This window comes from Notamacropus eugenii, chromosome 3, assembly GCF_028372415.1.
Source record: "Notamacropus eugenii isolate mMacEug1 chromosome 3, mMacEug1.pri_v2, whole genome shotgun sequence".
NCBI lineage: Eukaryota > Metazoa > Chordata > Mammalia > Diprotodontia > Macropodidae > Notamacropus > Notamacropus eugenii.
This window is the reverse complement of record NC_092874.1, coordinates 72,688,672-72,715,808: the sequence shown is the minus strand read 5'-3', so window position 1 is coordinate 72,715,808 and position 27,137 is coordinate 72,688,672. Positions and strand designations below refer to the sequence as shown.

Sequence of the window (27,137 nt, the reverse complement as noted above, 5' to 3'; positions counted from 1 at the left end):
TCTAAATCTATGATCCTATGGTAATATCAAGGAAGAATTTCAAAATATATTCATAGAGATTTCATTTCTTTAAATGAAATTTTATGAAACAATAGCTAGGAAATGTATGTGGCACTGAGAACATAATCATATCTTATGTCAGCAGTTTAGTTTCTAAAATAAGTCATGGAAAAATAGAATCTGTAGCCTAAAAGCAGGAAAAGGAGACAAACCCATGATTAAAGAGGATACTGTAGCAGATTAGAGAAATTTTACATTGGACTTAACACAATATTAACAGTTTAATATGCTAGTGCAAAAACTTCACAAATATTCTGAATGTCCTCCAGATCAGAAATTTATCCATGTCAAAATTTGGCAATGTGAGAAATAACTTTTAGTATAATGCTTATATTTAAATCTGCAAGTGGCTCATTATTATATAGTTTACTCTTCTAAATTTCTCCAAAATAACTGGGCTTTTTTTCTTCAAAAAACTACCCTACACTGTTGATATAGTCAGTTTTTATTGCTTTAGGATGTCTGTTATTACTCTAGCAAATGGCAACAAGCTTGCCCCCACTAGAGCTAGGCACAAACAGAAAAATCTGTGAAATAATATGGATATACCATAAGATTACAGTTTTCCAGGTACTGTGGTTCCAAGTCAACAAATCTACAAATCAAGAAATTAAAGCTATCATATGAAAAAAATGCTCTAAATCACTATTGATTAGAGAGATGGAAATCAAAACAACTCTGAGATACCACATCACACCTATCAGATTGGCTAACATGACAGAACAGGAAGATGATAAATGTTGGAGAGGATGTGGGAGAGTTGGAACACTAATTCATTGTTGGTGGAGCTGTGAGCTGATCCAACCATTCTGGAGAGCAATTTGGAACTATACCCAAAGGGCTACAAAAATGTGCATACCCTTTGATCCAGCAATAACGCCTCTAGGATGTATCCCCAAGAGATCACAAAAATGGGAAAGGGTCCCACATGTACAAAAATATTTATAGTAGCACTCTTTATAATGGCCCAAAACTGGAAATCACGGGGATGACCATCAATTGGGGAATAGCTGAATAAATTATGGTATATGAATGTAATGGAATACTATTGTGCTATAAGAAATGAAGAACAGGAAGACGTCAGAGAGACCTGGAAAGACTTATATGAACTGATGCTGAGGGAAAGGAGCAGAACCAGGAGAACTTTGTGCTCAGCAACGACCACAGTGTGCAAGAGTTTTTCTGGTAAACTTGGAACTTCATTGCAATGCAAGGACTTAAAAAAATTCCCAATGGTCTTTTAAGGCAAAATGTCTTCCACATCCAGAGAAAGAACTATGGAATTCAATCACAGAATGTAGCAGATCATTTTCTTTTGTATTATGTTTTGGTTTGTTATATGATTTCTCCCATTCATTTTAATTCTTCTACACAGCATGACTATAGTGAAAATGTATTTAATAGGAATGTATGTGTAGAGCCTATATAAAATTGTATGTCATCTTGGGGAGGGAGGGGGGAGGTAGAGTGGAGGGAGGGAAAACAATCTAAGTTATATGGTAATGATTGTAGAACACTGAAAGTAAATAAAATTAATAAAAAAAAAACCAAATCTACAAATCTACTTAGACTGGTTACCAACTACGTCCATAAATCACAAGAATCTATAAATGAATCTTTTAATAATTAGGTATCAAGCCATTTCCAGGAATTCTTCCAAGACACAGACTATCCCTGAGTTATAGAACCACAGACCCTTGGGGTTGGAAGGAATCTTAGAGTCATCTAGTCCAACCCTCTCATTTTACAGAATAGGAAACTGAACCCTGGAATTTCTCTGATTATCTTGGGCCACATTTCCAGAACCATTAAAAACTACAAACCCAAGATTATAACTGCAAAAATCTTAAATTTCCCACCTAGGAAAAAAACAATTAGGATAAAGAGGTACTCTAAAAAAAATCTGTACCTAAATATGGATGAGGGAACTATATGAAAGAATATATAAACATAGCTGAATTGAAAGATTTTACTGTAAGATCTGAATGGGAAGCCTGTTGTTAATTTAAACTTTTAGGAATTTAAGTCTTACATTTGCATAAGATTCTCCTTATTGAAGATCGTTTCCAGGATCTCCCCAGCTTCACCCCGTATGTAAGCCTGGAACATCATTCTCTCCAACTATGAAGAGAGTCTTGCACAAATGTAAGGCTTGAGCCCCAGATTCCATTTTTACTGCTCCCACAGCTATTCAGCTCACTTGATGTATCTCTATCAATTCACTTGAGATCCTTGAACCTCTTGTGTTTCACAGTAATTCTAAGAACAGTTGGATGTATCAAGACAGGGTATTACTGATTCACTTACAATTTCAATTTGAAAATAAAGCATACTTACAAACTCAAGATTTTCTAGTTCCTGCATCATTCTGGAGAGAAAAAACAAATTTCATATGTGAAATATATTTTCCATTAATAACGGCTGCACAAAACCCAAGTTTACACAAAAGTGAATCATCTGAATATTCTAAATTAAATTTAAATGTGCCACCAACATTCAAGTAATTAGGTTTCTTAATCAAATTTGTAGACTATTCTCAGTGTTTTTCTTTTTCTCCTGCTCTCTCCTATTTATCTAACAATTAAACTTACTAACACTTCTGCCATAATGATTTCAGAGGATATATAAAAGTTAATACTTAAATTGGAGAATTTTACCAATTTACTACTTTGCTGACAAAAGTACTAAAATGATTTATTGATATATTTTAAGTCATAGTGAACTATTTCCCATTATCTTTCAACAACTAAAGTTGGTTTATTGATATGTGTGTCTGGATTTGTTAAAACAATACGTTAAAATCAAGCTTATTATTTCAGTCCCTGTGTGTTTCAGTTAGTGTTACCTAGAGGACATGGTCATATACTACACTTCTAACTTCTTGGTCAATTGTGTTGATCACATACAGACTGTAAGGAATACAATACTGGATTAACGCCAACAACTACCTGCATGATGGTCACTTACACATCCTCTGAATTTCTCCTTTTGTACTTAAGTTCCTATTTGACAATGATTAGATTCCAACGTCCAAAGATGAGATCTACATCTTGACACAAGCTCTTTCTAAAATACTTCCCTTTGAGATATTTTGCACCTGACCAAAGAATGAAATGTCACAGGGGTACTATTGGTATTCATTTCCATCTCTCCCTGCTTTGGGTATAAAACCAAAGGGATAGTAAATGATTCATTACATAGGGCACTGGTTTTTATTTCCACCTGAACATTTCCTGGTTGTTTTATTGAAGGGACTTTCCATGTTTCCAGTAATTGGGTATCTAGGTTTGGGTGACAAATTGGCATCTGGGGCTGCCTATTCAGGGACTTCTGTGGCTATATCCACAAAGGCAAGAGACTGACAAATAATTATTGCTGTTATGTATCTTTTCAATAAACCACATCAATAAATCTCTTGCACAGTCACTTTATGTGTATCTTAATGAAGAACCCAAAACTGAATGGTCACATTCAGAATAAAAACACAAAATGTAATTTAAACAAATGTTTCTTTTCCATCCCATCTGAAACTGGCAACAGGAAGTCTCTTCAAAGGCAAAGGAAACATAAAGCATGAAGACTCTGCACAATTTCCTAGCCTCACCAAGGGGCACTGATTGTTAACCCTGGTCACTTCTAGGGAGCCTTGGAAACATGCCTGTTATATTAAAATGTATGTTCACACAATGTACCAGATGAAATTCGAGGAAATACAGGAGGGGAAAATGTAGTAGACTTCAGTGCCTCTTTTAACCTATAAGTTTGTATTCCCTTTTACAGCTGCCATATCACACTGTTTACTCACTTTAAGCTTACATTCCAGTAGAACTTCCAAATTTTTTTTGCAGAAACTTTTTCCTAGTCACAGAATCTCAGAATCTGAAAGCTAGAAGGAACCTCATCAGCCACCTAGTCCAACACACACACACACACACACACACACACCACTATAAAATAACTGACAAATGGCTCCCCCCCTTTAAAAAAATCTAAGGAAGGGAAACTCCTTCTTTAAAGACTTCTACTTTCAGAGTATGCACAGTTTTATAGCTCTTTGGGTATAGTTCCAAACTGTTCTCCAGAGTGTTTGGGCCAATTCGCAACTCTACCTATTCGTGTACCTATATTCCCAGCATTTTTCTTTTCCAGCATTTGTCCTTTTCCTTTCCTGTCACACTGCTAGGGGGACGAGAAGTGAGGCTGGTGACCTGCACAGCCCTCACTCACTCAAAACAAAGTCAAGTGCAAGTCACGTCATCATTTCTCTGATGGCATGGTCTTGTTGGGCAACGAAGGACGAACTCAATCAATGCTACTTACGGAGGTAATTTTTCTCTTTCTTTCCTTTTCCTTCCTAGTGTAGTCCTCTTCTCTTTCCATTTTTCTCAAGATCACAACATAACCAACCAAGCCTTCTAATTAGAATCCCTCTATGGCCTAGATAAGTTATTCTTGGCTGCAAACCTATATTCTTTGCCTTCTGGAATATCATATTCCAAGCTCTCTGCTCCTTAGTATTGGTGGCTGCTAAATGATGTGTGATTGTGATTGTAGTTCCTTGGTACTTGAATTCTTTCTGTTTGTAGTACTTTTTCTTTGACCTGGAAGCTATGAATTTTGGCTATGATATTCCTAGGAGTTTTTGTTTGGGGATTTCTTTCTACTTCCGCTTTGTCCTCTGGGATTTCCAAGACTGGAGTAACTGGCTAGCGCCATTTGTGAAGAAAAGAGGGAAGTGTTTGGACATGAGGTTTTACATTGGCAGCCTAGACAGAAAACCTCAGATTCTCTGGATGTAGGAGAAGCAGTTAACTGTGAGACTGTACTGCTGACTCATGGGTAGACTTTGTAGACTCTCTGTTCCTGTGACTGCTCCCTCTGGCTGGCTGCTTCATCCCAGAACCTCCAATTTAAAGAGGTGACCCAGGACAACCATCTCTTTATTCCTCTCCAGGCTACACTACTGACTTAGAGGACATTCTCAACCATTTCTTTTCCCATTCTACCCACACTGATTTTCAGTTTATTTTAATATTTTCAGTTTCCTTCAACAGAGGAGGACTGTTTTTATTTCTTTCTCTTTGTATTTGTATCTTCAGCATTTAGAAGAGTGCCTAGCATTTAGCAAATGCTTATTGACTCATTCTTTCTTCAATATCTGTGCAGTTTGTGATTTCTTGAAATATAACATCTAAGTTTTTTTGGGGGGGTCATGAATTTCAGGTAGTCCATGTATTCTTAAATTTTTTCTCCTTAAATTTTTTCAGGAAAGTTGTTTTTGCTATGAGATGTCTTACATTTTCTTCTATTTGTTCTAATCTTTTGACTTTGTTTCAAAATTTCTTATTGTTGCATGAAATTATTGGTTTCTCTTTGGTCCATTCTAATTTTCAGGAAGTTTACTGCTTAGACAATGTTTTTTGTACCTCCTCTGCTGAGCTGTTAAATCTCTTATCAATCCTTTCTTCCATAGCTCTCATTTCTTTTCCAGTTTTTTCCTCCAGCATTATTTCATTTATCTAAAAAAAATTAGCTCTTTAAAAAAAAAGCTCTTACCTCATCTCTTCAGAAAATTCTAACTGAATTTATGCCCAAACTGTGTTTTTGAGGTTTTGCTTCTAAACGTTTTGCAGTCACTTTCTTCTTCTTGGCTTGTATCTAGGGCATCCCTTCACCATATGAGCTTTTGATGATGGGATTCTTTTTTTTGTTTGCTCACCTTCTAGCCTACTTCCTGACTTCGGACTTTCTGTTAGGGCACCACTCTGCACTCTCTGAAGGGAAGGTCTGGGTTGGTCATGTTGTTCTTTTCTTAAAGTATTGTGTCACCCCCAGAATCTCAGGGACAGCTCAGGCTATGCACCTGCAGGCACTCAGTACTCCCAAAGTGGTCTGAGCTAGGCAAAGTCTGAATGCTGTCTCCTTGGTTAAGTCCTGTAACTTTCTAACCTGGTCTTAGGTCTGAGCAAGAGTAGACTGCTACTGGACTCAACTGTTAATCAGTCACTTCTGATTCAGAGGGACAAAACTACAAGCTCTGCTTTGGTCTGGAATTCCTGGACTCATTATTCCTCTGCAGACTTCACACTGGACTATTAACTGGAACTGAGAACTCGCTCTCCTCCTGAGATCAGAATCATATCACTGTTGCTTGCATATTCTAAGGTCTGCCGCCCTGGGTAGAGATCCCCTTCTCAGTCTACTTCATCTATGACCCAGGGGGACACTCCTGACCAGTTGTAACCTGTTCTTGTACCCTGTCCACAGTGCCCATGTGTGGATCTGAGGCCTCCTCTCGTCCTAGTGCACAACTCCTCCCTGTGCTGTAGTGACACATGGGTACTCCTGACCAGACTCAGGCCTTGGGGTGCACAGACCTCTCCATCTCCCCATGCCACCCTAGGCTGGACAAGTGACTGTGACTGGCAATTGGCTTCCCAATTAATATTCTGTCTGGTATTGTGATGGCAAGCAAAGCAGGATCTTTTGCTGTTTTTGTTTAGTATAATCAAGTGCCTCTGATTGAATAATGTGATTAAAGAAGATCTTTCCCACCTATTAATGGGCCTGGGAAGATTTGTAGGAAGGCCTACACCTTTTGTTAATGAAGCACTGGTTCTCAAGGATTGTGATGCCCTCTGGCTCTAAAAAGTGTATAAATACTCTGAGGGAAAGGTTTTACTTTGGGGCTTACTGACTGGAAGTGTTTGGCCAGATGAAACTCTGGGAAGCTGTTAAGGAGCCCCCTCAGCTTTGAAAACACAAATGTTGGTGCTTCCCTCTCTGGTAACTATGGTCAGACAGTTGGATCTATCTGTTGATTTGTGATGTATATACTGATTATGGTCTGAGAGTTAGAAGCCATGTCTGCTGACCTTTGATTTCTCTGTATTTTCTCTAAAGTTCAGGGTGCTGATTTTTCCCCGTACTAAGTGAATGATATATGTGCTTTGATGAAAGGAGATTGCTGACCCCTCAAAAGCTGCCTTTCCTTTTATGAATGCAGATCTAAGAACCTGTGATAGCAAGCCCCCTGTGTATGTCAGTGTGCTTACTGATACCAGTGTGTTCTCTCTGTCACTTCAGGGGCTCACTGTACTCTTCCTTGCCATTGTGACCTGCTGGTTCTGTCCCAAGACAATCTCCTCATTATCAAACTGGAGTCAATTATTCATTACTTTTGCTCTTATACATTAATTTAGGATACAAGAAAGAATTATCTTAGGTTTCTCTAGCACCATCATTAAAATACAAATAACCAGAAAGCAAATTTTTTAAATGAAAGAAACTCTTAGTAGTAACTAGTTTTAACTGTGTTTAGGCAATAAGAAAGCAAAAAGGGAGAAACACCAGCTGCAACCATTCTCATCGTTCATGCTCACTTTCTCCAAATCTCTCTCTAGTCTCTCTTCCAAAGGATTTAAAAATTGCTGCTATAGTGGAAACTCTGCCATCAGTTCTGATCTCATGATAGTTTTGTCTCCTATCAAACTAGAAAGAAAGATAGCCCTCATGTTTTTTAGCAGCTATGCCCCCTCCTTGCAAGGCATCAAATCCAAGCCCTTCCTTAATGGTGACATAATTTAACCCCACTGAACTCTACTTTCATCCTTAAACGAAAGATAAATATTCACAGCATCCATTCTCCAAAATCTCTTTTGTTGGCAGTGGTTTTTATTGTTTTTGAGTTTTAATTCTCAATTCAACTAACATCAAATGAGATAAATATTTCCACACAAATCTGAAAAATAGGATCACATGAAGGCATGAATTGGTATTTTGAACAATTTGCTTTTCTCTTTAATGATAGGATAAATTTGGGGCAGAGCCGAGATGATGGAATAGAAGGATGAACTTGCTCTAGTTCTCCCACCATAACCTATAAAATACCTGTGAAAAATGACTCTAAACAAATTCTAGAGTAGCAGAAGTCAGAAAATGACAGAGTGAAACAGATATCCAGCCCAAGACAGCCTGGAAGATCAACAGGAAGGGTCTATCACACTGGGCTCACAGCAGAGCACAGCCCAGTCTGGGCCACGTGGCAAGGACAGGACTGGAGCAGGCTTCAGGGTACAGAATCACGGGTAGCAGCTGTGATTCCCAGATTTCTCAACCTACAAATGCCAAAGACAACTTCAAAGGTCAGTAAGAAAGCTCTTTCACCTGGGTGAGAGGGGAACATTGTCTGGTCCCAGCTCTGGCTCTAGGACAGCAGCAATCACTGTGACTGTGGCAGCAGCAGCAGCATCCACTTTTGGAACCCTCAGCCTAAAGACTGGGGGATCAAGTGGCTGATCTGAATCTCAGCCCTGAGTGGCAGTCCTGGGGTGAAGATGAGCACTGGTATTGGAGTGGTAGACCTGGTGGCGGCTGTACAGAGGGAACCCTACTCACAGTTCCAGGGCAGAAAAGAGTACTTGTGGTTGCTCACAGACCATTGTGCCCACCTTGGAGGTTGAGACCTTACAGGTCCCTAGAGATATCTCAGAGAACAGCTGCACAAAACATCTGAAGCCTAAGGTAATATACTCTCCATTTGACAAAGGACTCAAAAGTCAAGTAACCAGCTGGGAAAATGCCACAAAAAGGGAAAAAAAATAAGACTATATAAAATTACTTTCTCAGTGTAAAGGTATTTTCTTCCACCCTTTTGAGTGAGGAAGAACAAAGCATACTATCAGAGGAAGACATCAAAGTCAAGGCTTCTATATCCAGAACCTCCAAAAAAAAATATGTGATGGTCTCAGGCCATGGAAGAGCTCAAAAAGGATTTTGAAAATCAAGTAAGAGAAATGGGGAAAAAACTGGGAAGAGAAATGAGAGCAATGCAAGAAAATCATGAAAAGAGAGTCAACAGCTTGCTAAAGGAAACCCAAAAAAATGCTGAAGAAAATAACACCTTTAAAAATAAACTAACCCAAATGGCAAAAGAGGTCCAAAAGAGAAGAATGATTTAAAAAGCAGAATTGACCAAATGGAAAAAGGGGTTCAAAAGCTCACTGAAGAAAACAATTCTTTAAAAATTAGAACGGAGCAGATGGAAGCCAATGACTTCATGAGAAATCAAGAAATTATAAAACAAAACCAAAAGAATGAAAAAATAGAAGACAATGTAAAATATGTTATTGGAAAGACAACTGACCTGGAAAGTAGATCCAGGAGAGATAATTTAAAAATTATTGGTCTACTTGAAAACCACAATCAAAAAAAGAGCCTAGACATCATCTTCCAAGAACTTATCAAGGAAAACTGCCCTGATAGTCTAGAACCAGAGGGTATAAAATGGAAATGGAAAGAATTCACCAATCATCTCCTGAAAGAGATCCCAAAAGGAAAACTCTTAGAAATATTGTAGCCAAATTTCAGAGTTACCAGGTCAAAGAGAAAATATTACTAGCAATCAGAAAGAAACAATTCAAGTACTGTGGAAATAGAATCAGGATAACACAGGATTTAGCAGCTTCCACACTAAGGGATCAAAGGACTTGGAATATGATATTCCAGAGGTCAAAGGAGATAGGATTAAAACCAAGAATCACCTACCCAGAAAAATTGAGTATAATACTTCAGGGGGAAAAATGGAATTTCAATGAAATATAGTACTTCCAAGCATTCTTGTTGAAAAGACCAGAGTTAAAAAGAAAATTTGACTTTCAGATACAAGAATCAAGAGAAACATAAAAAGGAAAAAGAAACCTTAAGGAACTCATTAAAGCTAAACTGTTTATATTCCTACATGGAAAGATGCTATTTGTAAGTCATAAGGCCTTTTTCAGTATTAGGGTAGATAGAGGGGATATATATATGTAGGTGTGTATGGGTATATATGTATGTGTATATTGTAAATGTATAGGTATGTTTATGTACATGGGTATATGTGTGTATGTGCATATATATACATATATGTGTGTATATATATGTATATATACGTACATATATACACACGTAGACAGAGGGCACAGGGTGAGCTGAATTGACAGGAGAATACCTAAAAAAAATAAAATTTCCAGTTAAATGGAATGTACAAGGAATAAGAGAAAGGGAGAGATAGAATGTAGCAAATCATCTCACATAAAAGAGGGAAGAAAGCACTTTTACAATGGAGGGGAAAAGGGGGGAGATGAAAGGAAATAAGTGAGCCTTACTCTCATAGGATTTGGCTTAAGGAAGAATAATACACAGTCAATTGAATATGGTAATCTATTTTACCCTGCAGGAAGGCAAAGGGGAAGGGGATAAGAGAGAGAAGATAATAGAAGGGACAGCAAATTGGGGAAAAGGAATAATCAGAAGCAAACACTATTGTGGGAGGACAGATCAAGGGAGAGAATGGAATAAATTGAGGGCAGGATAGGATAGAGGGAAATGTAGTTAGTCTTTTACAACATAACTATTATGGAAGTACCTTGCATTGTTACACATGTATGACCTATATTGAATTGCTTGTTTTCTCAATGAGGATGGGTGGGGAGGGAGGGAAAGATTATGGAACCCAAAGCTTTAATAATGAATGTTAAAAATTGTTTAGCATGCAACTGGAAATTAAGCTATACAGGCAATGGAGTATAGAAATCTATTTTGCCCTATAGGAAAATAGAGAGGGATAGAAGAAGAGTGGGTAATAGAAGGGAAGACTGGAGAAAAGTATGGATGGGGGTGCATGCTGTTCTGGGGTATGGGGTGGGGAGAGATGGGGAGAAAACTTTGAATTCAAATTCTTGTGGAAGTGAATGTTGAGAGCTGAAAAATAAATAAATTTACAAAAAAAGAAAAAAAAAGGATATGATAAATTCAACATGTTATATCTCCAAAGCTGACCTGTTTGTCTTTTTTCCAATGACCTTCATTCTTTTCTCTTTTATGAATTTTTAAATGCTTCATGACTCTTTTTTCATACTTTTCATTTTTCATTGTGGTAATTCTATTGCTAATCCCCCTCCTCCTAAATAGAAATAATAATAACAAAATAAAATTATTGTATCTTATAAATATGGTTGAGCAAAATAACTCCCACACTGGTCATGTCTGAAACGTAGATATCATTCTGTGCCTTGATTTCCTCACCTTTCTGTTAAGAGGTACATAATGTATTTTATCAGTCCTTTGGAATCATGGCTGGTTCATTGCACTAATCAGTTCTTAAATCTTTCAAAGTTCTTTTTCTTTACAATACTATTACTGTAGAAATTGTTTTCAGGTTCTGTTTACTTCATTCTGCATTACTTCATTCAAGTCATCCTAAATTTGTTTGAAATCATCTCTAACTATTTCTTACATCACAATATCATTCCATGGTGCAGTAACATCCTAATGCCCCCACCTCCATTTCCATGTACAGTAGGGCTAGTTTTTCCTTAAAAAGTATTTAAACCATCCTTGAGACTTGATTGGTATGAGGACTAATGACTCAGGTTACTGACACTACTTCCTGGTCATCTATGCACAAAATATAACACTTCTATTTCCTGATTCTTCTCCTCCTGCTTGACCAATCCTTCTCACCAGCTTTTGCAAGATTATCATAAAGGACCCAGCTCCTCTTTGTGAGTGTACTCTTCTTCTCTCTCCGTTTTCTCTCTAGTGATCTCATTAAGTCCCATTGATTCAATCATCATCACCAAGGAAATGACTCCCAAACATACATTTTGAGTCCTCATTTCTCTCCTGGGCTCCATGTTCAACATGTTCTACTCCCTGATAATCTTTCTGTCTAGATAACCCATAGATATCTCAAACTTAACTTTTCCAAAACATAACTCATTATCTAAACCCATTAATTCCTCTAATTTCCCTACTTCCAATCTCAAAGTAATCCTTGATTTTTTGCTCTAACTCATCCCACACATCTGATTAGTTGCCAAGTTTTTCCAGTCTATTAACACAATCTCCCTTATATTCATCCTTTCTCTCCAGTCTCAAGGTCACCACTCTAGTTCAGGCCCTCATCTCCCCTCACCTGGATCTTTGCAATAACCTTCTAATTGGTCTCCCCGCCTCTAGTCTATTCTGTCTTCAATCCATCTTCCACATAGCTGCTAAATTCCTAAAACATAGGTCTAAGCATGTTACTGTTCTGCTCAAAAAATGTTAATAGTCCTCCATTACCCTTGAGATAAAACGCAAACTATTGTTCATATTCATGCAAAGAATCAAAGGATATAAACAGTTTACAGAGGAGAAAAGAGAAATAGTAAATACACATTTGAAATATGATCAGCCTCACCAATAAAGTAAACAAATATAAATCAAATCAACTGGACAGTATCACTTCACATTCATTTAATTAGCAAAATTAATTAAAATTTCAAAATTTATTGACTAGATTATGGGAAAATATGTATGCATTGCTAGTAGCAAGACAAGTAAATGCTGAGTTTTTTTTGGAGGACTATCTGGTATTATATATTCAGAAGCATAAAACTGATTATATTGGTTAACCTAGCAATCTCATTATTAGGAATACACACACATGTACACACATGCACACACACATACATACACACATATGCATACACACATATCCCAAGGAATTAGATCAAAAGAAAAGTTCTATAATGATGCTCATGGGTAGGCTATACATAAAGTAGCAAAAATCTTGGGGGAACCCAAATATTCAACATTTAGGGAATGGTATTATGGAAAGAAAATTGCATTGGGCTTGCTTTGGCAGCAATACACTAAAATGAGAATTATACAGAGAAGATTAGCAAGGTCCCTAACCAAAGATGACACAAAATTTCATTAAGTGTTACATATTTTAAAAGGAAGGAAAGAAGAGGAAAAGGGAGGAAGGAAGAAAAAGAGGACAGAAGGGAGGGATAACAGAAGTGAGGAAAGAAGAAGAGAGGAAGGAAGGAAGAGAGGAGAGAAAAAGGGAGGAAAGGAAAGAAGGCAGGAAGGAAGGCAGGAAGGAAGGAAAGAAGGAAGGAAGGAAGGAATAATTGATTTTGAGTCAGAGGATATGGAATTAATCCCTGGTTTTATCACATTTACTATATGAGTAACCTTGGACAAATAATTTATTCAATCTTGTCATCAGTTAAGAGATCATCAGCTTCCATGGTTACAATTATAATATCTATGCAATGGCTCTCAGTTCTACTTGTCCTTCCATAACTTCTTTGCTGACCTTTGAATCACCAAATACCTGTTGGATATATTGATTTGGATGCCCCATAGATATCTTAAACTCCTTATGTCCCACTCATCATCTTTTTCCAAAATCCTCCCCTATTTCTAACTTTCCTAGTACTGTTGAGGGTAACATCATCCTTCAAGGTACCAAACAACTAATCAACCAACCAAGGCACCCAGGCTCACAACCTAGGTGTCATTCCTGGCCTCTTTCTCTCTCTCTCTCTCAGATACACCCACCCACACCCACCCACACACACACACACACACACACACACACACACACACACACAATCAACTGTCAAGTTCAACAAGTTCAAATTTCATGTAACTACAGCTAAACTACATTTGCATGAGACTCTCTTCATTGGTGAAGATTGATGGTTGATTTTTGTAAAGGGCTATAAAAAGTTTCTGCCCAAGTAAGAAATATAACTCAAGGCTCAAAGGGTCATTTGAATGGAAGTTTCCTTGTTGACAGAGATGGATTACTCAACGTTCTTGGACTGTGTGAAGAGTAGAATTGGCCAGAGCTTGAGAGGAAAGAGAGTCTATCTTCAGGCTTCTATCTTTCCTCTCAAGGTTTCACCAATTCTACCTCTCACACATGTTAAGATCACTGAGTAATTTTTCAGCTCAATTCAATTAAATAAACATTTATTCTGTTCCCACCATGTGCCTGGTACTGTGCTAAGTGCTGGGGATACAAAGAGAAAAAATAAAGACACTCCTTGCCCTCAGAAAGTTTACAATCTAATGGGAGATGATGCTGAAAAATATGGGGTCTACTCACCGCAGGGGTATGGTGTTCTGTGGAGCTGAAACCAAGCAGAGCCACTACTGGAAAATGGAGAGTTATCTGGAGAGTTCTGAGTCCTGTATACACAAAAGCTTTGGGAGGCATTTATTGTTTCAACTTTCAGCTCTCCAATCAGAGGGGAGAATAATCCATCTCCACCAACAAAAAGAGTATTATGCAAATAAGCTGTGAGCTGAAGGTGATACTTGTAACATGTCTCCTTTCCTTCCTCTCACACTGACCATCTCACTCTGGGCTGTCGCACTTGCCAGCTGGCTGGTCTTCCTGCCTCAAGTCTCTCTCCACTCCAGTTCATGCTCCACTCAGCTGCCACCTAAAGCATAGGTTTGACCATATCACACACACACACCCTACCACCCCCATCTCCCATTCAAAAACCTCCAGTGGGTTCCTATTTCTTCCAGAATAAAATATAAAATTCTCCATTTGGCTTTTAAAGTTCTTTATAACCTAACTCCTTTCTTCCTACCTCTCCAGTATGCTAACACCTTACAGCCTTTCCACCTACTCTGTAATTCAGGGACACTGACCTTCTTCTGCTCCTCTCCCAAGACACTCCATCTCCTGATACCAACTGTTCTCACTGGTTGTCACTTAGGTCCAGAACACTCTCCCTCTTTACCTCTGCTGCCTGAATCCCTTGGCTTCCTTCAAATCTCAGCTAATGTTCTACCTTCTATAAGAAACCTTTTCCTTAATTTTAGTGCCTTCCCTCTGAGGCTACCTCCAATTTATTTTGTCTGTTATACCCTATTTGTATATGCTGGTTGGTATGTTGTCTCTCCCATTAGTCTGTGAGCTCCTTGACAACAGAAAATTTTTTTACCTCTTTGTATCTCCAGTGCTTAGCACAGTAAGTGCTTAATAAATGACCGTCTATCTCATCTGTAAAATGAGATTGAACCAGCTGTTCTCTAAGGTCCATTGCAGGCTTGGATCTATGATCTCTGACATGTTAGCAAATGGAGCATTATTCTGCCATTAAAAATGACAAATATAATAGCAAAATGTAGTAAAGATGTAGTAAAAAAAAAAGATACAGCAAAATGCAGAAAAAATAGAAGTGATAATCATTTATACACATTAATTACAACTAGGCAAAAGTTACATTTCTATAATCATAAAGTATCTAAAGAAATTATCGTTTGTTATTTTTGTTGCTTTGTTTTTATTATAAGATTGATCCAATCTACAACATAAGATGCTACACATACAGTTAAAATTATCAGTCTTAAAAATTTAGTTATTGAATAACCAAAACTTACCGTTGCAGCTTAATTGCCTGTTTTTCAAATATTTTAAACATTTCTTGAAACTGAAGATTCTTGGATTCAGTAGATGCTGAGGGGGAAATAATGAAAACCAAAAAATTTTAAAAGCATTAAGCTTTTATTATTAAAGATGTCATATCTCATAAGGGAAGGGGTTGAGCTCATCTGGCATCAAAATAAGCAAAAATAGACATGTGGGCAGAGAAGATGGTGTGGAAATATATGCAAAATATGTTCACTAAGGGATGTTTATAGCTAATCTGTTGATATAGCAAAAGGGAAAAGTCTAGAATGCTAATGAAGTGTAATAATATTTCATGCTGAAAGATCAGTGTGTCTTATAGAAGAAATCTGGTATCCAAGACTAATGATTGAAACTTTCGATGCATCAACTGATTCAAAGGCAAGATGCACAGTGCCTAGCACACAGTAGGCACTGAATGTTGATCGATGTATGCTGTTTTAAAGGAGAAGGGACAGGAGGATCCAAATTGTGAGCTATTAATAAAACTCTTTCTTTCAAAGCTTATATTCTTTTCCCCACTGCTCTTCCCTACCTGTCTGATGATGTTCTCAGGTACATGGTAACCAGCAGATCTGAGAACGAATGCACTCACAAGCAGATATCCGCAGTGATTCATCTGACTTGGACTGATTACTTAGCTTCCCTGGGTAACCTCATAGACACAAAAAAATGAAGGCTCTCCAGAGCCATTCATTCCTACCAGTGTTCCCCTGAAATGGGAAATGCTATAGAGCCCCATAAGATTCACACAGGAATTCGGACTTACCCATTGGAAGCTTATACAAGGCTCTCAACAATAGTAGCTCATCACCCGTAATATTATGAGAATCCTATTCCACAGTATACTCTGTGAATACCCTGGGCTCAGACAAATGTCTTCCTGGATGAAAGGAGACCTCTGGTGGGGGGCTTTGGTAGTTCCCATTTGACAGTGGGCAGCCTTAGGTTAATAATCAAGAAATATGTCCAACACTGTGTTAAGCACTGGAGATACAATGAAAGGCCAAAACGTGGCCTCTGACCTCAAGGAACTCATATCCTGAAGGTGAGACAACATATAAAGATTGTACGCAAGAAATATACAGTGTAAAAAAACTGTAATCTCATAGGGAAGATATTGGGCGATAGGGGTGGGGAGACCAGGAAAAGCCTCTCAAAGAAGGTGAGATTTTAGCTTAATCTTGAAAGAAAGCTAGAGAAGCCAGGAGGTAGAAGTGAGAAGGAGAGCACTCCAGGCCTGGAGGAGGTGGGGACAGCCAGGGAAAAGGTACAGTCTGGAGAAAGATGGTCATATGGGAGAATCAATGAGAAGGTCAGTACTGCTGCATTATAGAGCATGTGGAAGGGAGGAAAATGTAAAAGATTGGAAAAATAGGAAAGGTCATTATGGGTTGTAAAATCCAAACAGAGGATATTATATTTAATCCTAGATAATTAAATTTATTCCTGAGGGGAGAGACCTACACTTCAGGAGGATCAGGTCTGCTCAGTGAAAAATGAACTGAAATAGGAAGAGACTTAAGGAAGGAAGACTCAGTAAGTGAATCCTATTACAACAGTCTAGGCTTGAAGTGAAGGCTCATACCAGGAAGGTGTCTGTGTAACTGGAGACAAGGTGACGCGTAAGAGATATTGCAAAGATAGAAATGACAAGATTTGGCAGCAGATTAGATACATAGGGTAAGCGCTACCAATACTTCCTAGCAGAAAGGACTAGCAATCTGACCTGATACACATTAGGTAGAAAAGAAAAAGGTACCCTCACAAACCTAACTCACTGACACAAAGGACTTGCTAGAAATGCTGGCCCCTCAGTAAACCTTGAATCAGTGCAAAGGGTGTGGGGCTCTGCCTACACCATGATACTTACAGGTTTTGCACAAATTTGAATGATTCCCCATTTCAAAACCTTAACAGGGCAAGACTTCTTTAATATCCAGAGAATTATTCCTAGGTGCAACTAAGGTAGCCCTGTGTGGCCAAGGGTAAAAATAAACAAACCCTCAGAAATGCAGTAGCCTCTGCCTCCAGAGAAAAGGTTTATACATATAGGTGCTAATGATACCATCTTTGCTTTGGCCTAAATTCAGTAATCTAACCACTCCATACCTAGTTTGCCTGACCTATTTTCTCTTCCCCTCTGATTATCTGGCTGACCTAACCTTTCCGCCCCCTGTATGATCTTGAATCTTGCTTGAGTGAAAGGAGCATTAGATTTGAAGTCAAATCCAATTGTGCTAACTACTGATTCAAATCCTGATTTTACTAATTAGTTATATCTCTATAATCTTAAACTAATCACAACCTCTCTGGGCTTTGGTTTCCTGGAACAGCTGATATGGTCACCACACTCGAACTTTTGTCCTGAATGGCTTACAGCCTTCTCAGTTATAGGAGACAACAATATACCCCAGAGCCAGGGGTTCTGAGTTAGAGGTGACAAATAGCTGAATACCATTTCTCAATTATCTCTATTAAATGATTCGACACTTTCAGTGAGTGTGTCTTTCTCTGAACCCACAAAGAACTTGATCAATTGGGCCAATACACAGCATTTGGGAAGGGAAATGGCAATAACTGTGAGTCAATGTGTATTCCAAGAGCAAGACTTGTTTTACTTAATTTCTTTCTGACAAAGTGATTAGACTGTTAGGAAAATGCCATATAGATAATATGCCCAGTTTAAGCAAGGCATGTATCAAAGTCTTCCATTGTTTACTGACTGAGTTTCAAAATATATTTGTGGAGAAGATGGAGAGAACTGGCCTGGCAGAAATTTAATATAATTAGGTGGATTTGGAACCTGAAAGACCAGACCCAAAGAAGAAATCTGGAGGACTACATTGCAAAGGATTTATAATATATCTAATCTATAGGGTAGGTTAGATATCCTCTAAGATCATCCATATGGGTCAATATCAAATCTGAAACTCAATGATTACATGATTGATTAAATGTTGAATAGAAAGGGACTATTAGAAAGTATTTTATAAGCAGTTCATTTGAGTCTCACAACAGCCTTTTGAGGTAGATTGGGCAAGTATCATTATCATTAAGGTATAGATGAGAAAACTGGGGTTGAGAGATTTTTAGTGAATGGTCCAAGGTCCCATAGATAGGAAGTGAGCATAGTCTTGAACTCATATACTGATTTGTCTTGAACCCATATACCAATTTTTTATGCCATCCCATTATTGTCACCATCTTTGCTGCTCAGAATCTCAAAGTTGAATGGGCAGCCTATACCTGATCAAGAACGCCATCTACAGGACCTTTTCCTGCTGACTGTATGAGAAGGAAGTGGTGGAGGACATCAGCAGCAACAGGTAGCTTTCAAACCAGAAGAGATAGGTCTGGGGACCGAGCTGCCACCACCGGACAATGACCACCACAATGTCCGGCAAAGACCGCATCAATATCTTCCCTTCTCAATTGGCACAGACCATTATGAAGGCTCGATTAAAAGGAGCACAGACAGACCGAAACCTCCTATCTGATGCCTTGACTCTTCTAAAGAAGATCATTGAGACCAAAATGCTAATGGCTGAAGTGATGTGAGAAGCTGCTTTATCCCCTGTGGAAGCCAAATTCACAGTTGACCACTTCAGTGCCACCATAATTCACAATGTGAACAGAGCCCAAGTGAAGATCAGAGCAAAGAAAGACATGTATGTAGCAGGTGTCACCCTGCCAGTGTCTGAACAGTATCAAGAAGAAGCCAACAGTGATGAGTTGACTGGTTTGGCCAGAGGTGAGGAACTGCCAAAGCCATGGAGCTGCTGGTAGAACTCGTCATTTGTTACCCTGGATGAGGCCATTCAAATTACGAACATCATTCCCCGGATTGAATGCACACTTCCTTATATGATCACAGAACAGGATGAACGAGGGTGTGAAGAGTTTTCTAGATCAAAAAAATACAGGAGAAGAAGGAGCTTCTCAAAGTGAAAACAGAAAGAAATGGAGTTATGGAAAGCAGCTGGAGAAGTGCTGCAGCGTGCTAATCTATTGGCTGAAGAGAAAGATGAAGATCTGTTTGAATAGGCCTTCCTATTCTGTAGTCTTCTTTAAGACCTTGGTCTTGTGGTTTTCTTATAATACATGGTATCCAGACTCTATATGTAATGGGGCTATTTGTTACAGCCCAAGATATTAAGTTATTGGGATTATTTAGAGAGATCATGATTATATCAATCATTTGTAAGACCCTACTGCTATTGCGTGGTAATCAATCAGCCTAGGAACCTGTAAAACTATGACCAGTTGTTACTTCACCCCTTCTGGGCCTGTGTAGATGAGCACAGCTGTGGTGTTTTTATACTCTGATCATATCTGAAAAGTATCCCTTTCAAAATAGCAGTGATTCATGCTGATGTGTAGTCTGACTCCCACATATACAACTATTGTTTCAATCTCCTTTCAGCCCGGGCTTTTGTCATCATGGTGCTTCAATCTAGTATTGTGTATATAACTTCACACCTTTTTTTCTTGCATGGCTGGTCTCAGTCCTATGGAAGAAGACTTTCCCCCCCATTATGGAAGAAATTCTGCCAATTCCTATGTAAATGTAGTATAAGCTGAGTGAAAGAGTTTCAAAATGAAAAAAGTTTCCAAATTTCTCATATTACAATGGGGACCCAGGATCAGAATGATCATGTAACTCAAAGGCCCCACTACTAGTTAATGACAAAACTAGTAGACTGACTCCCAGAGTTCAGAATCATATTGTCTCACACAAACAATTTAAAAGGTACTATGGCACTACTTTCTAAAGGTCAGTCATTGTTTACTAAGTATAATTTCTGCCTGTCTTACAGAGCTATCCATTAAACCATAAAATGCTATGCATAGGTGAATTATTATTGACATTGCAATTACTGTACTAACATGGTCGTAAACCACAGAGTTAGAGCAGCTAGGTGGCACAGTCTAGGCTGTGGGTGGCTGGGCATGGGCCAGGAAAACTCATCTTCCTGAGTTCAAATCTGGCTTCAGACACTTACTAGCTACGTGATCATAGGCAAGTCATTTAACCCTATGTGCCTCAGCTCCTCGTCTGTAAAATGAGCTGGAGAAGGAAACAGCAAACCACTCTAGCATCTCTGCCAAGAAAACCCCAGTCACAAAGAACTGCATACCACTGAAATGTCCAAACAACAACAAAATACAGAGCTGAGTGTATTCAACAAGCTGTAATTAGCACAGTGATACAATTTTAAATTCACCTGGTAAAAACACATTATCTGCAATGTCCATGATATTTTCTATGAACTCGTCATGTTGAAAATTTGCACCAAAGTCTGGAAGAGAATGAAATGAAATTTTCATCATTTTACTACTACTTACAATTTTCTAATGGTAATTATAGGGATGTAGAATGGATCTGTAATTTTACTGATATAAGAAACTACCAGGTAAAGACACCCCCTCTGCCAATACAGGTCAGCACTTTCTGTACAGCTTATAGCTCTAGATAAGTGTCCCCAGAGCCCTGGGAAATTAACAAATGTGCCCAGGCTCACATAAGAAGTGTCAGAGGCAGACTTTGACCTATTGTCATCCTGGCTTCAATGCTAGCCCTCTATCCACTACACCATACTATTCCTCTTGTAGAGTATATAAAAGAAATAAAAGACATGGTCCTTATCATCATAGAGTTTATACTCTCATGGGAAAGACAACATTAATGCATATGAAGCAAAGACTAACACAAGATAACATATTTGATATCTGAGAGATCATAATGGGGTAGAGAAGAGAGACTTCATAGAGGAAGTAAAACCCTGAAGGATGCATAGTATAGGATATATAGGATGAATAGGCAGATAAAAAAGGAAGAGACATTTCAAAGAGAAAAGGCAATATGAACAAAACAAGACAGACAAAGTTGTGATACACATGGACTCTGTTCAGCTTTTGGCAATAATGCTCTAGAAAGCGTCCCATGGTTTCTGTGTTGCTGCATTCTCTCAATTCTCCTGACAGTTCTTTTTCAGACTCATTTGCTAGACCAACATTCATCTCCTGACCCCTAATCATTATCCCCCAAGGGCTGTATCCTGAGTTCATTTCTCTATTCTCTCTACTTCTCTACACTTGTGATCTCATCAGCTCCAGTGGGATCAATTATCTCTACTAATCTGAATTCTACTGCCTTATCATCAATTGTCTGTTGGATATTGTTATCATCCCAAACTCATTATTCCAAATACTTTAACTCCTTTCATCCTAAATCTAGACCTCCTCCAAGCTTATTGATTTCTACTGAACACATTACCTTCCTTCTAGTCAATCAGGTTTGAAACCTTGGAATTATCCTCAATTCTCCACTCCATTTACTACCTATATCTAATCTGTTGTCAAGGAAGTCTACCTCTCATATATGTCCCTTTCCTTCCACTCTCAAAGCTATCATCTTGCTCAGGGAGTCAATGTCTCTGACCTTGACTATTGCAATAGCCTACTAATTAATAATTCTAGTTAACATTTATATAGCACTTACTATGTGCCAAGCACTGCACTATTAAGTGCTTTACAATTATTATTATCTCATGATCCTCACAACAACTCTGGAAAGGAGGTACCATTATTCTCTCCATTTTACAGATGAGGAAACTGAGGCAGAAGTGATTTGTCACACAGTCACTAATTTGAACTCAGATCTTCCCAGTTCCAGGCCTGGTTCTATCTATTCTATTAATTGGTCAATTAAGTGGTCTCCTTACTTCCAATCTCTTCTGTCTCCAATCCATTCCCTACACAACTGTCAGAATAATCATCCTAAAGTAGAAGCTTGATCATATCAACCCCATGCTAATAAACAAAAACAATACCAAAAATAATGCCTGCAGTAGCTCACTATTGCCTATTGTATAAAATAAAACTACTCAGCATGCCAGTTAAGGTCCTCTACAATGTGGTTTCAATCTGCCTTTATGGCTTTATTTAATATTAGTCTTCTCATTTTAAATTTACTTTACATTTACTTACTTTACATTCTAGTAATTTTGAATTGTGTCCCCATGTCTAAAATATACTCCTCATCTCTGCCTCTCTTCAAGGTTCACAGTTATCTCCCCTAATCACCCAGTTGTTAACACTTTTTACCCCAACAAAGTCTCATTTGTTCTATTTAACTCCCTCATCGTGCTCCTAGCCACTATCCTTCTCAACAGCAAGGGTCCAGAGTTGAGCATTCCCTTATGCCTCTGTAGGGTAGGGCAGGGTAGGGCAAGGCAGGGCAAGGCAGGTGAGGGGAAGGGAGGGAAGGGGAGGGAAGGTAAACTGTCTGAAGGTGGAACACCAAAGCCATGTCATGGTAGAGAAGAAGATCTGGACCTTACCAACCCTTCATGATTATTCTGTGAATTGTGCAGCTCCAAAATGAGTAGGAAATATCTGTTCAGGAGTCCCACAAAAAGCTTCCACCTTCCAGGAGAGTATAATAAATGTAACAAACAATTTGTGTTTCTATATTATGGTTCCTATACTTGTTCAATCCATCAATCAATCAACTAGCATTTGTTAAGCACCTACTCAGTGCCAGGAACTATGCCAGGTACTGAGGATACAAAGCAGAAGTGAAATCGCTTCAGTCTTCAAGATCATTCTAATAGTCTAATGCATTTGTGACCAGGAGAGGGCACTATCCAACAAGATCTACTATACAGGTGAGGGAGTTACTCTGATCTTTGGAATCTGGAGTTGGGTCACTCCTCTCACTCTTTTTCCTACCAAAAGGTGGGATGGGAGGATTTCTCAGTCACTGTCATCCCTCTCTCCTGAGCATGCTTAAAGAGAAACTACGTAGTACACACAATCACATGCCTTAACAGAAAACCCTGGCACACTAGCATAAGACTTTAGCCTAAAGACAGAAAACCCCAGGAAGAGTTAAATTCTGCCTTTTAGGGAATTTATCATAATTGATTGAGATTCTCTCTTTTGCTTGAAGACTTTAGGTAGGAAAACGAATTCTACCATTTTTAGACAAAGGGATGGGACCTCTGTCCTTTCTACGTATCAATCCCAGCCATTCACGATCTCCCTTGCAGCCCCTTCCATTTTAAATCAGTAAGAGATACATGTAGATAACATAACATTTATGATGATGGTTTTCTATCAAAAGGTTAAATTAGAAAAACACTATGAAATTAGAAATTTAAAATAACTCAAAGAATAAAGGGAAAATCAAGCCCCAGAGGGAATGTAGGCAAAGTAGCAAGGAAGAATTAAGTCTCACAACTCTCCCATAGCAATAAAAATCATTAACTCCTTTGCAAAAAGTACCAAAGGCATGCATGAAAGACTTGCTATCTCCAGGAAATCAGCAGTGGCTTCTCTCACCAGAGCCCCACGGACAGCAATCAGTCTACATGGATTGAGAGTGGTCCACCTCTCTAACTCCATTACAATCATGTCCCTCTCATGTGTTCATTGCTACTCTCTGCTCCTGGCCAAAAGTACTAATGAGACTACCAGACAAATTGCTTAGTATTCTATCAACACGCCTGGAAAAAATACACTACCCTGCTTTCAATTTCAATTCCAACTCTCATCTCATAGTGAAATTTCTACCAGACAAGAGGGCACTACCTCTCCATCTGGACTATGATTCCCCGAAGTATATGCAGCTATCCCAGAACTTATTCTTTATCTGTAGGGAAACTGGTTCTAATGCCAAGCTGCACACATATCTACATATTAAAAACCCAGGTAAATACAATACACAAGTACAGATACAAGATTACTTTAGGGGGACGGGAACAGCTGCTAGGGGAGGACCAAGAAAGGCCACATAAAGTTAACACATGAACTCAGTTTTGAAGGAAACAAGGGATTGTAAAAAACCTGAGACAGGACAAGGATTGTTATATGTGAGTAAAACAAATATACAATTTGGTTGAACCAAAGAGCATATGGAGAAGAGTAATCTATAATAAAACTGAATAGGTAGAAAGGGACCAGTTTGCTAAGCGATTTAGTTGTCAAGCAGTGGAGTCTATAACTTGTTCTGGAGGCAAAAAGGAGCCCTTATTATGCTTGAAGTAAGGGGATGATCAAATTGCTATTGAGGGCCCCTGGGAGGAAGGAGAGGAGGACCTGGCCATGAGTTGTATGGATGTTTTCTAACCATCCTCTTCCTAATATGGTTTAGATGTGTGCCGGGATTTGATATCAAACTCACTGGTTTAGAGTATCAAACTCCATTTTTATCTTTTTTTAATAGTCACATTTGTCCTTTTCAAACCCTGAGGTTTGTTTCTCACTTGTCATGCCCTTTCAGAAATCACTGATAGCAGTTTCAGTAGTTACATGTCAGTTCCTTCACAATTCTGGCATATCTGTTCATGTGAGCCTACTACCTTAAACTTCTAAGTGGTAGCTAGATGCTTTCTTACTATCTTCCTAATTTTCTCAAACATCAACTCCATGTTGCCAACTTTGTTCCATATTTTCCTGTCCACAAGTCTGTCTTTTTGACAGAGAAAACAGAAGCAAAAATAAAACTGAATATAATTACCTCTTCTGTTATTAGCTACCAATATCTCATCTACCCCAAGCATCAGTCTTTTCTCTTCTTGGTCCTCTTTTCCCAATATTTAAAACTCTTTTTTTATCCTTTTCTTCTTCACCAACCTTATTCTGAGGCTGTCATCATTACTGTTGCCGGATTGTGCTATTTTTTTATCCATATGTTATTCCTTGCCTTTGTTTCCATCTTCCGCCTATATCTTTTTAAAGCATAAGTGGCTTGGTGAGTTCCCTGTGTATCCACAACATTTTCCTTAGGTTGTGTCAGGCAGTAGGTTCCCAGTTTATTGGATGCTATCCATGAGCCAGAAAAAGTAAGAAGTCCACCAAAAAGCATGAAAAGGGAACCTCTGACATAAGGATTATAGCATAGCTTAGGTTTTCTTGGGACCAGGCAGTCAAAAGGTCTGCTTTATGCTTTTACTACCTGGGTGGTCCAAAACCAGCAATAAGGAGAAGAGCATGCCACACAAGGCTGTAAGTTAATGGACATTACAAGTTTTTTAAAAACTTCTGTTGTATTTAAACTTCCTTGAATTTTTAACTATGTGGGACTATGAACAGTTCAGGCTAAAGTTATCAGTACACACACCCTAGATCCACATGCATGATTAACAGTTCTGAGGAATGAGCAAGACAATCGTTAAACATACAGAGGTTATTCAAAACAGTTTCCAAGGGCTGCAGAGGTAAATATAAGATAGTATTCATAAAAACAGAGCAGAAACAGGATACATGGGACAAGAACAAGTGAATAGTTGAAGACCAAAGTGTTAAGTAAACTGGGAGATAAGGCTACAAAAAGTACAGGGATTCAGTATCATCAAAGAGGCTCAAGGCAATTGAAATCCCCGACTAGTTTTCACAGTCTTTGTGTCTTGAAGTTGGGAAGTATAAAGCTAGCTCTACCTATTCAATCATAAAGTTAAAGGGGTAGCCAGCTCATTTCTTTCCTCTAAATGGTGGGCAAATTGTATTGGGGTATTGGCAGCTACCCTTTCATCTATTTTTGTCTGTGATTATATGACAGGGATTTTATATTAAAACTAAAATTTCCCTTTCAAAATCATTATTAGAAAAGATTCACATATTTGGATGACACTAAAATATTTCCAAAGTGATTGATGCATATTGTTTCTCATGTGTTCAATATGGGCTATGCTTGCCATCAGAGGACCAGCCTACCTAAGTTCAAAAAGGATCCCTGAGGTTTATAAGACTGGTTCTAGTACAGAATTTAGGGGGAAATCTCACTTAAAGTTGTGGTAGAATTTGATTAAGGTGGATCAGGAGTAAATTTTGTAATCTGAGATATTACAGAAGTAAATTCATGCTTCTCTAGTATTTAAGAAATTAAATATCCAACTTTAATATTTTATAAGTATATAAATTTGGGCATGTAATTATTTTACAAAGTTAAACAGTAATTTATCACTCTTATTTTAGATAAAATATTTACTTATAGGAAAAGAAATCCATTTTAGATTTTTTTAGAATTTTACTAATGATTTTTACTATAAGTTAACATTCAAAATGTTTTAAAAGCAACAATTAATGAAAAATCATCACCTTCAATCATCTTCTTTACATCTTCATAAATTTGAGTTGTTTCTGATTGGCTGTCCCTGTCAAAGTTTACCACAATGAAACCTAATTTAATACATAAATATTAAGAGTTGAAGTTACATTTAACTGTGCTTGCTGTTCAATCTAAGAAATGCTATGAGTATCTGATTACAAAAGTAAGAAAAATCACAATGTTTTATGAGAATTCTGTTAGTAATTTTTTAAAAAGAATAATCGAATGAGAAACAAATAAAGCTTAGTAGAGCTATAACGTCAAATGGCCAGTTCAAACTGTGAGTCAAAAACAAGAATGAAGACAAAATAAACAATGGCAAATGTGGAGGAAAAGAAAATTTTTTGTCAAGAAATAATTTCATTAACATTTGAAAACCAAAACTAAAACTCAAAATTTAATTAAGCAAATCTTAGCAATTTCATATATTATGAATCAAGGATTTGAACAGGCAGGCAACCTAAGCTTTTTTTTCCCCTTTTGCCCCTAGTTCTTTGTAAATTAATGGGAAAGGGGAGTCTACATCCTCTGCTGGCTCTTCTCTTTTCCTTCTCTAGTTGGACTGAATCAGCATCTTCAGCTTTTTTGGAGAGGGTGTAAGGGAGGAGGGTAGAATGTTACAGGCAGAGTATCCCTAGGATTCCTCTAACCTAGGTAGCCCTATGTAAAAAGCAGTACATTCTCCAATCTCTTCCTCACATAGTTGATCAG

General features: G+C 38.1%; 1 protein-coding gene and 2 pseudogenes across 21 annotated transcripts in view; 2 read left to right on the top strand and 1 right to left on the bottom strand.

The window, feature by feature from the left end:
- The window catches only part of CCDC7 (coiled-coil domain containing 7), a 122,458-nt gene that overhangs the window by 51,658 nt on the left and 43,663 nt on the right, over nt 1-27,137 (bottom strand). For all 21 annotated transcript variants that reach the window (XR_011976717.1, XR_011976713.1, XR_011976714.1 and 18 more), the window contains 4 exons: nt 26,417-26,472; nt 20,539-20,613; nt 15,283-15,358; nt 2,398-2,428 (listed from right to left, as the gene is read on the bottom strand). Coding sequence is in view for 16 of the 21 variants with exons in the window: in XM_072651944.1 (XP_072508045.1) it covers nt 2,398-2,428; nt 15,283-15,358; nt 20,539-20,613; nt 26,417-26,472 (238 nt within the window). In the remaining 5 variants the exon portion in view is untranslated. The remainder of the gene's footprint in view (nt 1-2,397; nt 2,429-15,282; nt 15,359-20,538; nt 20,614-26,416; nt 26,473-27,137) is intronic.
- LOC140497878 (U6 spliceosomal RNA) lies at nt 12,723-12,823 on the top strand (annotated as a pseudogene).
- On the top strand, nt 18,663-19,485 carry LOC140532883 (V-type proton ATPase subunit D pseudogene; annotated as a pseudogene).